A 17,036-nucleotide genomic window follows, 5' to 3' on the forward strand; every position below is an offset into this window, starting at 1 on the left:
GACTTAAAAGGTTATTATGGGTATGCATTGCCATCATGATTAAAACATTATATATGTAACAATAGTCAGATCAGTTGCAAATACTTTCCTGTGTAAATTGATCATTGTTTCAGTGACATGTTTGTTTATTCCTGATGTCATAATAAAAGTGCTTTATTGAATAGATTTATTTCCTAACTTATTTGTGTGTTCACTGTACTGAAGATTCATGTCGGTCTTTGCTATATTGAAATCAAAGGCCAAGAATTATAAGGCTCTTGTCTTAGTCACAGACTAAAGTAAATCTGTCTGTAAACAGGTTTTGACTGTTCATCAGGAAAACAACAGACTATAATAGACTGAACAGACAATAATTGAAGAACCAAAATCATCAGGCCTGTTGTTTAAATGATGATTAGCCTAATTACATAATAAGCAAAATTTTCATTTCTCATTTGCTGCAATTCCTATTTATATATATTCTGTAAATTTGGCAAGTAAATGGAGTGTTTTATAAAACAATTCATATTTATAGATTTAACTGAAATTGTCTTTATTTTGACTGTTGTTGAAGGGATTAGCCTAATGACACTATACGATCATCACATTACACTAACAATGTGTTCTGAAATGATCAGTAAGATAACACAATAGAATGAGTAAGGGTGCCACTGTTATCACACAGCAGCCTCCCAAAACATAGAGGGGAGTTCGTCCTTAAATGACCCTTACTGTTAATAGGAAGTCCAACCAACCAACCGACCGAGTCCATAATTAGGATGTAAAAGTAAACATCCAGTGCGGAGTTTTTGCTATCACAAGAAAATGATATATATGACATGGGTATAAAATATTACTTTTGTACTGTAATTAATCTTTTTCATTTTTATCGTATTTCGGGTAAAAAGTTACCACTTGATGCTTATTTCGCCTCCTTAAATTTTGAATATTATGTTCTCTTCACGTCTCTCATGATTTTTGTTCTTGAGATGAAAGCTCGCCTTTGTGGGGAAATCTCTGGGTTCAGGTCCCTGGATGAGACACACCATATAGAAAGTGGTAGTTTTTACTTCTGTACAGCTTAAAAAGGAAGTGAAACAACTGATTAACCCGTTGTCAGTAAAATGTGACCGGAAGGTATGTGCGCTTGATGTCTTTGGCTTCAGTAATATGGCACTATAAAAAAGCAAAAGTCCAAATTTAACTTGAGTCACAACACGGATATATTCAAGTCATAAAGGCGACTAAATTTGAGATCTTATCTTTTCTCTTGGACATTAACGCCTTAAAACGATCAAAAGCATGCTCCCCTGTGAGAGAGGCTCTTGGTTCAGTCCTCTGGCCGAGATACACCATGACGTTCAAAAGCATGCTACCCTGTGAGAAAGGCTCTTGGTTCAGTCCTCTGGCCGAGATACATTATGACGTTCAAAAGCATGCTCCCATGTGAGAAAGGCTCTTGGTTCAGTCCTCTGGCCGAGATACACCATGACGTTCAAAAGCATGCTACCCTGTGAGAAAGGCTCTTGGTTCAGTCCTCTGGCCGAGATACATCATGACGTTCAAAAGCATGCTCCCATGTGAGAAAGGCTCTTGGTTCAGTCCTCTGGCCGAGATACACCATGACGTTCAAAGGCATGCTCCCCTGTGAGAAAGGCTCTTGGTTCAGTCCTCTGGCCGAGGTACACCATGGTCTAGCGCTCAGAATAACTGGAGCGTGGCTTTAGTGAAATAGCAATAAAGGAAGTTCAAGGTTCCACTAATTAAACAAAACACAACACAAACAAACATACCACAGACTCCAAAAATACACACGCACTTCACAATTGCAACACGCCACACATATGGCATCCTCGATACTCCAGGGGTTCCGATCACTTACGATCTCTACACCCCTGGACTATCTCATCGTAAAACTGGAGGCAACAGAACAGAACAGGTAATTTAGTCCTTTGATGTACATCAAAAGAACCGTATAACGGTACACTGTGGTTGACTATGTGGCTTTGAAGTTGGGCGTCGCTCTCTCTGTAGTCTTCAAAGGAAATCTTTGCTGGTCTGTGATTGGTCAAATATTTTCAGCTGAGCTGCCTTCAATTTCACTATGAGATAGTCCAGGGGTGTAGAGATCGTAAGTGATCGGAACCCCTGGAGTATCGAGGATGCACATATGGGAGGTCCTTTAATACTCGCCAATCCAATTATACAGGCATTCACACTTGTCAGACATTTTATACTAGTGAGGCCGTACTTAAATGGGATTAGCTATATTTGAATAGACGCTTTAGCATAACTACCCGACCAACCAACAATATTTAATGCCCCTGGTATATATTTGAGTGTTCTATGACTCAGTGTATGAGAGTTGAGGTTGAACATAAGTGTTGAGTGCTTGTGTTAGATAATATTTTGTTTTCCTGTTAAGAGTGGATCACTTCCACGTAAATATTTTTATAGCGGGATTACTCTCTGATATCTCTGATTTTGTATTATAGCTTGACAAAATAATTATTAATCATTAAAATCTAACCCAATGGAATTCCAAATCTTAAGTCATTATTTTTTTGTTTCAGTCAATCAGAGGCGCCTTTACTAACGGTAACGTCATTTTTAAGTTATGAAACGATAACGTGAATATTTAAGCCAATAAAAATGTTTGTTACAAACAAGATTGAATGATTCCGAGTACAGCTAGCAGTCTGATACCTTCATAACAATCAAACGTTATAGAAGAGAACGTGGCAGAGAAACAATAGTTGAACAACAAAATAACATTGAAGCATATCTATATTTTAAACTATTGAAATAATGATATATCCTTATTGTCCAACCATCGAAAAAAAAAACTGTTTATGTTTTATATTGCTCCATAACTGTGATGCTAAACGACTTATCAGAACTGATAGTACTTTGCGAGCAATCCGTGTAATTTTCTGATTAAATTGCATTGTTTGATAGATACATTGTATACTTTATACTATTATCTCACTGACGCTGAAAACACAAACATTCGGTCATACTATACAACGAGAGCGAACTAGGCGCTAAATTGTGTAAAAACTCAAATTGACTGTAGATTCTGGTAGGATCTAGGACAGAAAACCTTAATTCTTCGTATGAAAATCATAATATGAACGTTAAAAATAAAATAGCAATAATAACTGATAGTTACATATAATAACAAACGCCTCAGAGAGATGTGCTCTTTCCAATTTTATTTTTTTTATAAAAAAAGCACAATAAAAGCATATTCAATTAATAATTATATATTTACAGGTATATATTTTTCGTTATAATAATCTGAATTGACAGGACCGTTTGGGTAACTTGTGGTTGAAATGATTAGTAATACATTTTTACCGATGAAAGTACTACCTTTAATTATGTAACCCTGATAAAATACTAGACACATTATTAGTCTCTAGCTAGAGTTAGTAATATGCTTGTTCAGTTTAGCATTAAACTAATAAGTCAGAGGTCCTGAGCTAAAACCCCTAACTTTCTAAGCTTATCATAATGACCAAATAAAAGGCTACTCAGACTTTTTGCCCGGCTTGAATCTTATACGATATTAGTCGATTTCAGTAGATGTAGTTTGAACTTGTCAGTCCAGTATCCATTTCCCTTATAGACTACTTGGGAATCCGAACACATTATGTACCATAGGTCATCCAGATAACAAAAGATGTATCAGTATCCAATTATGTTCTACTAAATTACTTTTGATTCGCATGTCTGAACAACAAGACTCAAGAATTTATTTTCTTAACGATTGTAGAATATGCATCGCACAAGACGGTCCCGTTCGATATATTTTACATGGAAGAGTACAATTTGGTAATTTGATTATTCATTAATAGAAACAAAAGGAAAAAATAGAGGACTAGTAACAATACCAAAAGAGCACTTAATGAACCCTTGAAGGGGTAGGTATATCTATGGCTCATTGAAAATTTCTACTGATTAAAGAATAATAATAAATTATTGAGCAATTACGTATATAAGGTGTGTTTGTTAAATAGTAAAAACGTGTACAGACAAAATAGAAAGGTAGAAAAAACAACGCGTCGATGTGAAGCCTGCTTTATTACAGTACGTAAGACAATAGCATGTAAAACAATAGCTAGATTTGGAGATAATCTAAATTTTGAGGGTCTACATCAACATTCAGCACCACGTTTAGCTGTTCAATGACCTGTTAATTCCTATGCATGATTAATTCAATTAGACCCACATCGACAAACAATGAAATTACCAATAAAGTTAGTTTTAAGTACAATGTGCCAATTAATCTTAAAATATTTTTAATTAAGATTATTTGGGAATCCAAAATGACAAAATTTTATCTTAAGAAATATAAATATGATAAAAGGAGAAAGAGTATATCTCAATTACATAATCACTTTCTCCTCTGGCCGGGTTGATTTCTCTCTCTCATAATAATTTCTAGTGGTAATTAATTCTGAGAGGGTTTTCCACAACTGTTTAGGGAACATCTAAATATGGTTAGGCAAATTTTAAGTCATATATTCTAATTATGAGTTCTATAACTCTATTTTGTTCTTTAAAAAAATGTAACATTTATTTTAAAAGAACACTTGTCGTTACAGACACAATACATGTATTTGTAAAACCGTTTTTAACAATCGTACGTATCAAAATTTGATTAAAGCTCCAAAACCCCTTTAATACCAATCAACGGCCCTTTTCAAAGAAAAGCATCATGGAACCTATTTATAGAAGTACTTACAACACAGAGTTGAACTATTCAAGCATTTAATAGGTCAAGACAAAAGTTTTAAACATTGATTTTTAATTAATACATTTATTAATCAATATAATGCTTATTGTTTATATCAATATATAAATAAAAACGAATTTAAGTAAAAGTAAATATTGACAAAAATGCAAGTGCAATTCTAGTTTTAAATTAATGTAAAAATTAAAGAAAGGTATTGGGGGAGGGGGGTAATGCCTCTATCTCATACTTTAGTATGGAAAATAGAAGGAATTCACCAACCGAATATTTTCTGGTAAGTGCGATTTTGAATAAATATAATGTATTTTATAAAGCTTTAAGTAAATTACAAACACGTACATTAATTTCATTTTGTTAACGCCATAATTAACAGTATAGATACAACGTAATAAATTATATCATATATAGGTTTTATCGTATCAGACGCCAGTCAGAGTCACTAATTAGATTTCGAGGAGAGGCCCTTTGTGGTATTCTTAAAATAACATACTGGCAAAATAAATCAAATAACTGACCGCGAAGGCTTCTACGAACACTTTCATATCTTACAATGAACGTATGTTTCATTTCCTTTTAAATTCTCACTATCCGCCCATCTAACAAAATAGACATTTTTATTCTCATTTTCGCACTCTCTCGTCTGCAAGTACAATGACTATTCCAATATCTAATTACGGATTTGATAGAGAAGACATGTTTAAACTAGTGACAATGACTTGTACAATCTTCGCTAGCCAAGGCCTGCTTTGTTAAGGTCAATACGAAGTCAAAACGTCCAGATTAAATTGAATGTTAACCTATGATGATGACTGATGTGAATATTTTGGATTCTACCAGGTTCTGTATACCACCTGACTATGAGGCGACGAGGCATTGGCTAGCGAAGAGGAGCGTTTGGGTGCTCTTTGGAATATGTTTAGTCTTTGGCACATTCCGATTCACTGGAAGACCTGTTATAGGACATAAGGACCATGGTCAGTTCGTCAAGGTTGATTTTCCCGTCATGGTTCAAGTCACACTTATCCAAAAGAATTTTTTTGCATTCGTTGAGATCTTCTTCATCGTAGTCCTGTTGCAAAAACACGAGACAAGACATTATTTGAAATCATATTTCCATAATTGATATACATCTCGACATCAAATTAACATCAAATGGAAGGTTTTTCTGTTTTGATAGAAATCACTATTTTTATGCGACTTCAATTAGAACTCATTTATTAATTGCTTTTTGCTGTTTTACGCCTGTCTTGGAAATAATAACTGATTTTCGAAAAGGTCACAATTTATTATTAAATTGAGATTTAATTTGAATCTGTTAAAACTACTGTGTATCTCGATTATTTTCACACAATATTGCTGCTTGTTTATTAGGATACAGGTTCGTGTAGCAATGACGAACGAAAACATGACAAAAATAAAACATATATTGTATACATGATTATTGACATGGCTTGTTTGTTTCATATCTATGTGTGTTACGAAAAAGGTCAGTCGATATATATAAATAATAATGATAAATGATAATACATTATCTGCACCATCATTCAATAGTATAAATTGCCCCTGCCCCAAAAGTAACATTTGTGAGTACATTGAAGTGCTTTGGGTATGAATACACGTATATTGAAGTGAACATGTTATGTAGACGACGTTGTCAACACCAATTATATACTAGGTTGTTCCTGGATATTTAATATACATGTGAACGCTGTGTCACTTCACAGTTTGATTTGAAAACTTGTCTTAAAATAGATCACTAAAATTTAGCATGGCAACTGTATAACATCCTGTTGTTATACTTAGATTATAAACAACTTCATATTTTTCGTCAAAATTATATTTTTTATAATACATGACATAAATGTTTATATAGGGATGGGTACATAATTGGAAAGGTTTGGGGTTCTAACTTTGGTCCCACAAGATACAAGCTGAATCTTCCAGTTATTTTGTTTACTCTGATCCGAATAATCATGGTCTTTTACGATCTATTGATCAACGTTAATTGACTGATATCAGATGTATTATCCCTATTATGTTAACGATAGAAGCCAAATCAGCGAGGAACATAGTCAAGTTTTAACCCAAATGAACCATGTTATAAAAACATTGCTTTCATAGGAAATACCATTCTAACCCTGTGAGGAATCTGTCGTCACCAAAACATCCGATATTGGTTTTGCCGCTACGGTCCCATGTTAAATAGCATAAATATACAGGCATCAACAATAAATGATTGATGAAATTACATAGATGATTTTGATGATTCGGTAAGGAAAGATTCCACACAATAAACGACAGTACGTATATCTTATCGTGGTTACAACATTATACTGTGTTGTTTGATCCACTAGTTTAAGATTACACGTTGTGTAGTTCATACTAATCACCTCTCTATTAAACATAAAAAAACATATAGTCATACCTTCCCGTCAGCCGCTTGTCCCTGATATATATAATGGACCAATAGCGGATTTGTTATAGATTATAAAGCCTTTCTCAAAAGCAAAACGTGCTTATAAAAAATAATGCTATTAGTATTCATGATTCTATAAAGTATCACATATCAGTGAAACCGATGTTTTATTTAGGTAACATTTTCTAATTCAAAGGTTTGAGATTTTATGTTCGCATTTATGAAATACAAAAGTACATGGATGCGAGACTTAAACGTACAAATTATAATACATTAATAACAATATTATTTCGAATCAAAATTTAAATATTTAAAATAAATTCAATTCAAATTTATTGCTTCCTTACATCCATACAAAGGATCGATAGCAAAACATATATGTACATAACACACAGTAGATCAAAACAACAACTTAAACATTTATCAAGCCAGGTTTCCTCAGTTCAAATGACTTTTCAACAAATAGGCCTAAATCCTACAGAAGTTTTAGATCATTAGAAGATAAGGGTCGTATCAAATATTCAAAATCTGTGAGATGGTGGTTAATTACATCTTTATGACTATTAAAGAAAATTGTTCTCACTGTAGAGTTAACGGAACACTTTAAAATCAAGTGGCTTTCATCCCCAATTTAATTACAAAATTTGCATAACCGCAAAGGACGGGGAACCTTTTTTACCCTACCCGCCTCGATTTCTAGAATGTGGTTGCTAATTCGCAGTTTTGCGAGCAATTTTTCTTTATTCAATAACGGAATAAATCAAAGTAGTACGATATTCAACCTACCTCTTCTACAAGCTCCATAAGATCTTTGAGAAAGCCGTTCAACTCTTCGTTCTCGATGGAACCATTGCCATCCTATGAAAACAATGCTTTACAAGTTTTATAAAGGGATCACAAGAAGTCAAATAATACAAGGACAGAAATATAATTAAAATAATAATACGTTCGATAGTGCTTTCAGTAAATCATAATGATTCTAAGTTGTGTACTCAAAAGAATAAAACGATACCATTCCACAGAGATATTCTTATTCTCATCATTCAACTAAGAAACCAATTCCAAATACTGTATTAGGAGTATTTAAACATGAAAGAATAGATCGAAATTAACCATACATAATAAGACATGTGCTAGGGCCATCGAAAGTGTTACCTTTAACCTCAAGCAAGTTTACATAATCATACAATCCGAAGAAACAACAATGCATACCCGGTCGTATAGCCCAAACACTCGTTTGATGTCGTCATCAGTCATTTTGTTAGCGCTCTGCAATAGGAATTCAATAGTTAATAAGAAATAAGGGCAAACGACACTTTTATAATATCGATGTGTATCTTACATACTCAAAATGTCCTTGTTAAATATAGCCAATACCTTAACATTATAAACATGATGTAATATATCTGAAAACCCATAGCCAGTGATAATTAATGTGAGACTATCTCATTCACAACTTCACAGACAATGATAAATAAACATTTATTATACAATAAATCTCAATACAATCGATGCCATTTATTATAATAAACAGAATACATATGAAATAATGAGACATTTGTCTTTTCTGTTAAATTGATTAAAGTTATTTTCCAATAATAAACTTGAATATAAGAACTGTGCAATGATATATAAAATACTTCTAACAGGTTTACATCATAATACTATACTAACATTATAAATGAAATCTATAAATAACTACTATATGACATTATATTCCATCGTGTAAGAACCTTATTTAAAACTGAAAAATAACAAAGCCATATAATAATGATTTATTATTACATTGTATAAGATGTTATCTACGAGGGAAACGTACAAACGAAACATTATCATATTAATTGTTATAATTTTCACAAGTGGTTATCAACATTATGACACTTAATTATGTATCAACTGAACGGTGCACTGACAATTATTTCAAATAAACTTTATTTCGATGTATTGTTTAGAACATAATACCAACACAAGTATGTCTTACAAGAATAATGAGTCACGTACCTTGGCGTCAATTTAATTTCATTCGTTACATAGAATTAAACTTTCAAGTGATCAACCAATCTATCATGTTTGAAACAGCATCTCTAATAACATCGTATCGTTTGTTGTTCAACTTAAACACCATATGCTGATTGTAAGCAGTAAAAGTATTGCTAATCAAGATAAAACTGTTTCTATGACATAACTGGATTATTTGTAATTGTATATTTATGTTACCAATACAATGTATACCAGAACAACATTGTAAAATATAATATCAAATTATAATATAATTTGTACATAAATTGTGTGACGAAAAACTTTTTGTTTATTTCAGACGCAAACTTATTTAACAGCATTGGGAACGACATTGATTGTTTTATAATGGTATTATAACGCCGACTTGTCCACATTTGGTTTTTTTACAAAAATTGTAATTTAAAGAGCGATAAAAGAAAAAGACATTATCTTTCCCCTTTTTAATTTTTACTGCGTTTTTAATTTGAAAATACAATGTCCAGAGAAAAATATCTATGTATTGCTGCATGTTGTTTAAAACCTTGACATCAAGGCACGTTTTCATGAAAATCTCTTGCGGCTACAGATGAAAACACGCTGTAATTGAATTATAAATATTTCTTTGCCCAGAAAATACTCCCGCCCTGGGTGTTGACAGCTGGCACACACGGCACGAAAACAATACTATGACGTCATATCTTAATAGGAGAAGTGTAAAGTCAAATCCAGACTTCGATCTGAATTTGTTAAATAGAAATAAAAAAGAAATTTAACATCCTATGTGAGATATAAACATAAGGTTTCGACGTTAAAAATGACCCGACATGGACAAATAAAATATTCATTGCTTTTTACGGTTATCTTCAAGGTCCCCAGAGAGTGATTTTTTCTTGAAACATTGGTGTATGTTATTTAAGCTTTTTATGAGTCCCCAGATAGTATAGTGGAATAGGAGGTTTGCTGTGCTATAAATATAAACATCTCGGTCTGACCATTGCTTCGAGTTATACATAAACGAAAAGTCAAACTCGGCTATAAATCCATTTTTATTTTATAAAATGTATCTCCGGATGAAACAATATTTGATTTATCCTAAAACTGAACAACACAGCACGATTAATTGGTTAATACATATAAGGAAACAAACACATCTGTGTATGAGACGTACACTCTGTGCTATAAAACATCATTTTAGTTTGTATAGCCCCTGTCTATCATCCTAGAACTATGTGCCATCAAATTATACCGATCGCTATCTGGATAACGATTTGTATAATGACATGCTCTTGAATGACGTTTATTCCACCTGTTCTACTTCTGCTAACAGTTACTTAATTTATACCATTACGTTGTAAAACTAGAAATTGTCATAGACAATTTGGCGGGCTTTTCACTATATTTAGTTTACAATACCGTCATTGCCAGGTAAGTGAAGAACTAGGTAATGCAAGGGTTTTGAAGTTGTAACCAATAAATGACCTTGACTTTCAGCCCTGAATAAAGGTGTTTTAGTGAAGATCTGCATGAAGTTTGATCAGCCGAAGAGAACTCTCATCTTAATAAAATTTATATTTCCTACTTCATTCGAGCAAATGATAACGAGATCGAATGCGCCTTAACGTCACCTGACTTGCGGTGTTGTTAAGTATATATACCCCGGTATGTATTTTTAAACTCTGGACCTTGTAGATTATCTTCAAATAACATACTTGCATGAAAGCTGTAAAACCAACGATAAGTTAGTTATGACCATTTAAACAATTTATTTATGATATGTGTATTTGACCCCTGTGAATTTGAATTTGGGTCAAGGTCATTCCTAGTATCTGACTTTATAGCCCATCCCCTGGACATCTTATATATGAAATATGAAGATCCCAGACCTTACAGAACTTCAGGAGAAAAGTTTTCAAGTTTATTGTTAAAAACAGGACCTTTAACATTTGACCCTTACCGAAAACCGAAAATTGCCATTTTTTGTAATAACATGTAGAGAGAAAAAGTTTACGCTTAAGATTATCTGCAAAAAATATTATTGGATGAAATCTGTGAAAAGAACTGTTAGTGAGTTAAAAGCATTTTTAAATTTAAGATATGACGTCACAGCGGCCATTTTGGTTTTTTGATGAAGATGAAAATCATATTTAACGTTAGAGAACATTAGAGAGGTCTTTTCTATAGCAATTGCAGACCATATTAGTCATTCAGTTCGACAATATATAATGTTAAACATTTTGGCGGGAATTTAGCAAAGATCAGAGGATTGTTTTTCAAAATGGCATTAACCGGAAGTGCTACCGAAAAATAAAAGACACCAAATTCATCAGAATGACATTCTGCATCGATATGTAAAAAATTTCGCAAAATCAAAAAAATAAAAATTCGTGATCTTTGACCCCATAGCGAACTTTTTTGTTTGACCTTTGACCTAGTTACTGTTGTCGAATAAAAGTTAGTCTTTTATACGATCTACATTAAACATCAAAATATTTGCTGTATCTTAAACGGTTATTGAGTAATGGCTGTTTTAAACTTTTTAGGTATGACGTTATGGCGGCCATCTTGGATTTTTGACCTACAATGTACTTAAAAATGTTGCGGTCACCCCTTCAACTCATGCCATACAATATAACAATAAGGCCATTGGCATACCTCTTACCATTTTGAAGATCTTTTGGACACAAAAAAGTGTAGAAGAATAATAATAAAAAACATAACAAAAACAATAGGTCTTTTTACCACATGGTGAAAAGCCCTAATAACTCAATAACATATGGGTCACGAGATTACGGGATGACAATAGAACACAATCTTATCACTATGATATGATTGGTTCTACTTTCCCCTGAAGTCAGCAAATATGTGCAAAGACATGATATTATGCAATTAAACGATACGATTCGCAAACAAAATAATTTAAAATTATGACATCGTGAAATTAAAGTAATTTGAATTAAAATGGCTGACTCATCATTCACTAAACATATTTACCTGTCTTATATTGCAAAAGTTCAACATTTGTCCAATTAAGTATTTTCTTTTGTTGTTATAATTATGTCAATATTGGTAATTCTAATTTTGAATATAGATTCCTGTATAGATTCACTAATAACGTTTACCAATAATAAAACATATCGGTAGAGTAACTAAAGTAAACATAAGAAAAAAACTATATTTCTACTTTATCAAATGTAATTCAGAGCATTAACATCATTTTGTTTGATACAAACAAACCTTTACATGCATCATATTCGGGTGCTTGATTGTAAAAACTAAAGTCTATAACCATCCTTAATGACAGGTAATATAGGACAAACATGGACAATGGACAATTTCGAAAACATCAGATAAACATTATGGTTCAAATGACTAATTGTATATAAAAAATGATACAAAAATGTGCAGTAAATTCTGGAGAAAAAAAGAAAGGATATATATGCGGATGTAAGATGTCATGCGGCATGCCATGCGATGCGAGTACATGATGTGGAATCCTAAATGTGAAGCTTAATTACATCGTTCTTGATCTGAAATATAAACAGATCTAGGGGTCAATTCAAAACGCATTTCTTCATTTTGATTATTACATGAAAATGTCCCCATTGAATCTGATGGAATTGAGCAAATTCGTTTTACTCTTAATAGTTTACCTAATTTACTTTGCTATTGGCAAGAAACCAATATTACAATTGGACAGATGTGAAGGAAGTCAATAGATTATTATTATGATGTTAACGACCCATCTATAAGAGATCACCATTGCATTGTAAGATATTATTGGTCAAATAGAACTGAAAATAACACAAGGGTTGAATAACTTGTAATAGACAAGTTAGGAACAACAAATAAAAGGGTTTTGTATAACTGTCAAAATGTAGAAGTTTTTTGTTTGAATTCATTAAATTAATTGCTCTTTTTACGTAATGCAGTATTAAGCATTTGAATGCATAGGTATGAGCACAAGAGCGATTCTTCTCTGTGCTGATATCAAGATATAGGTGTGGATTTGATAAGTATGGTTTAGCCAATAACTTATATACATGTATATATATATGTTATGCCTGCATAGTTTTGTTGTATAACGTCAATTGAAATGCTATGCGATTTTAACAGGCGGTTATATTTTAAGATATGACCCTGAATACATATATTTCATATTCTATAGGAAAAAACCCATTTTATTTTCAGATTTTCAACTTGTTTTCTCCGATTGTTATCTATCCTTTTTTAGCATTGTCAAGTCAAAATGTAAGGTTAATTATATCAAACGGACATGAAAACAATAACCCAAACCATAGCTGTTAGACATAACATCCATCAAACTTATATAACATAGACTGGTTTTTATTTTTTATAATATATGCCACTACATTTTGTTGCCGTACATGATTTTCATTTTACGACAGAAGCTTGCAAAGTTTAATACACGAACATTCACAATAACACAGTTGAAACATATACTTGTAAAGAATTCTACGCAGTGTGTGAACAAAATCAACGCAAGCAGCAAAAAGAAAATTTCGCAGAAATAAATAAAAATAGTTCTTAACAATTACACATGTACTAATCGATCTTGAATACCACAAAATGACCACACATATTGACAACTTCCAAAATTGCATAAACTTTGTACAAATTTGAACAATTCTAATAACTATGCATTTTTTTTACCAAATAACAACACTATTGCAAGATTCTAAATTTCGATTTTATGAAAAATAAAGAGCGTAGTTTAAATTCTTAAAACGCTAGCGCTGATTAAAAGTCTTGTTCAAAAACGCTACAGGTCACTAACTGAAAAGCAAAAAAATTAAAAAAAACAGAGCAAGAAAATGCATGCACATCTGTGGAACAGAACGAAAACAGACTCACTATCGCAAGCGTCTTTTATGGATCCAGCAGTGACGTTCAATTTTATAATATTGCAAAAAGAAAATACAAAAACGACCTTTATAAAAATGAAATTACGCCTTCAGTGATTGTATAATCCATTAACATCCCAAACGGATCTTAATGGGCATTAAATCTATTATATTTTGATGTTCAAGCCTGCATATCCATTTTTGATACTTACTTTTTCAAAAAAATTGTATTGACTTTAACAAATAGAAAGCAAGTACACATACCTTCATTTTACTTTACCGCGTGTAGTTACTACTAAAGTTTTATTATTATCATTTATCAAAACATTATTTGAAAAAAATTTGGACGGAATTTATAAGTCTCCGAAAGTCTAAAAAGTTTGTTTAAAATGTACCTTGAACATCCTTGCTTCGGAAATACTCAGGAGCACTCAGGAGACTATAACTTACAGTGTTTGAATAAAGGTAACCGCAGATTGAGTGAGGACATATAATTGAAGACCATGGGATCATGAAATAGTCTTTGACTTAAACTTTTAATAACGTCATCTATGATTTGTAAAACTGAAGACTGTCTTAGACTTAAGTCTGTTTCATAACTGGTTTAAAAATGTCGAAATATAATTTAAGCATCAAAATACAAATAAAATTTCATCAAAAATATTAAATGCCATTCAACGTAAGGTGACTTCAACGTCGTCTGCCGACGATGGCGGACAGAAAAAGTAATACAAAATAAGACACATTAACAAATATCATACATCATATCATATATAGAACCTTAACGTTACAACGGAAAGAATCCCACTGGAACGCATGACGCAATCTCTGCCTGATCACTACAAAGTTTAAAGGAATATCATTGCGCGTTAACGGTTTCAAGATAAAACTTTATCAACTTAGTAATTTTTCAACATGTAGTTCAATAACAGACAATACTATTTAATTATCGGTATGTGTACATTGCACTGTAATTGATACATTATTATGATATGTTATATTAAATGCAAAGTAGAATGTCCTTAAAATTATCATAATAAAACATGCTTTAGAATAAAGAAATCATGTGAGCGTGAGAGAAAACAAATACAATGGCCATACCTTATGGATGTTTCGCTATCATAAATAAATGAAAAACCAGAATCTGTAGCATTCTAACCAACATGCTGTCTATAACTATTGAAGCTGAATCATTGAACCAATCAAATGTATTTACAGCGTATGGCGAGAGGCAAAATGTGGTAAGTGAATAAGTTCTTGGTATAATTAACGTGTACATTATAGTAAACAGCCCTTGACCTGTCATACCAAATAGTCACTGTTTTCTGGATTTATTTAATATCTATGCTCCTGTTCTCGTATATACCTTACAGTGTTACAACAAATATATATCTTGTATAAGCATATATAACTGTAGTTGAGATTAATTTATTATTGACAAAAAAAAAGTTAGTAAGCGGACAGTAATGCTGTACAAAGGTCACAACCAGAGCCACAATGGATACTTATTACACCGACCACCAAGTGAGGGAGGTAAGCAGAATAGTGTTATATACAGGTACCATACTCCCTTAACGTGTTCATATATAGATTTATATCAAGTATAAACAATAATTATTTAATATATGGACATAGATGTACTGCAATGCAGATCTTCATGCTATGTAAATCGATCCATTTTTGCATACCCAGATTATCTTGATTCTAGGATACTAATATAAGTCCGACCGTCACCTGTCATCTTTTTGCAGCGGCACAGTGTTATCTATTTCACGAATCAAGGTTTTTTAATGTTGGTTTTCATAAAGATTCATGAATCTGTAGGTGCAGTATACATGGACTTACTATAGAAATTATAATTCACAAACCATCCTTTTGCATTATTAATATGTATATATTTGAGTATAAACAACAAGGCTGTGAAACATATGTGACGATTTGGGTATAATGTCAGTCATGTGCAATGTTATAATTATATAATTATATTATGTATATATAAACATAATACTTGTGTTGTATGATGATACGCTGAGGAATCTCTACCATCCCATACCAGTGGTTTAGTTGGAGTTGACACATTAAAGAGGGTCTCAACTCGGATACATATTAAAGGTCATAAACTGTCAAACATCATTATAGCAGTTTAAGCATTAAATACTCAAATTACATTGAAGCAGCATTTAAAAGAAGGTATACCAAATTATCTCCTCTTTGATGTTTCAACACAATGATTACCTTGCATTCTATGAATCCAAGGCATGGGGTTCTTTACTTTTACGTCAATTTCAGAATAAGCATTATCTTTGCATCATTATTCAGCTTGCTACAATTCGTTATTTATCTCAAATATAACTGAGGTTTTGGCGATAAATGCGGGATGGAAAGCTTATGTAAAGGAACCCCATTTCAAAGCCATGGTTTATAGGTAATGGTATGGTTACCCCTTCTCGTATACATCCCGTCCTTACACTAGGGGTGTCTGTTAACATAGCGTACGCTCTTGGCTTAAAAAATTTCTGGAAAAGTAAATATTTGCAGTTGGATTGAAGACATCTGACAGAGAGAGAGACAGTCAATTTACAACATTTCACCTTTTTGAGCAAGGTAAAATTGGATTAGAATACACCAGGTCTAAGGACATCAAATTTACCTTTTTTGTCATATAATTAGCATAATATGTATTCATATATATTTCCACATTTTGATCCTATGTTATATCTCTATGTATTTGACTCTTTATCGCTGATTGATTGTGAACTGTATTTATTCTTTTTGTTATCATAATGAAGAATTAGCCGCTACTGATGAACAAATAGCGATTTTATGTCACTGCTTTGTGTGTGTCAAGAGATATTTCATCAAGGAAGAATCTATGACGTTTTCTGAACGGATGAATGACATAAGAATCCAATGCCTGTTCCAAAAAGCAGAAAACCCTTCATTACAAAAGTATTAATTATGACTTGAATGAAAGACATGCTGATCGTAGTTAATTACTTATTGCACTAGTTTTCTACATAAA

At 32.3% G+C, this 17,036-nt stretch overlaps 1 protein-coding gene across 3 annotated transcripts in view; it reads right to left on the minus strand.

The window, feature by feature from the left end:
* Positions 1–3,173: 3,173 nt before the first annotated feature.
* LOC138316241 (calbindin-32-like) overlaps positions 3,174–17,036 on the minus strand; it is a 69,284-nt gene continuing 55,421 nt past the window's right edge. The window contains exons 9-12 of one of the 3 annotated variants that reach the window (XM_069257852.1): positions 8,367–8,423; positions 7,941–8,012; positions 7,164–7,184; positions 3,174–5,807 (exon numbers count right to left, since the gene is read on the minus strand). In XM_069257852.1, coding sequence (XP_069113953.1) covers positions 5,655–5,807; positions 7,164–7,184; positions 7,941–8,012; positions 8,367–8,423 — 303 coding nt within the window. In that variant the 3' untranslated portion in view covers positions 3,174–5,654. Of the gene's footprint in view, positions 5,808–7,163; positions 7,185–7,939; positions 8,013–8,366; positions 8,424–14,024; positions 16,531–17,036 lie in introns of those variants that run through there. The other 2 variants (XM_069257853.1, XR_011207606.1) reach the window with 2 other exon arrangements.

This window comes from Argopecten irradians, chromosome 2 (assembly GCF_041381155.1).
Source record: "Argopecten irradians isolate NY chromosome 2, Ai_NY, whole genome shotgun sequence".
Lineage (NCBI taxonomy): Eukaryota > Metazoa > Mollusca > Bivalvia > Pectinida > Pectinidae > Argopecten > Argopecten irradians.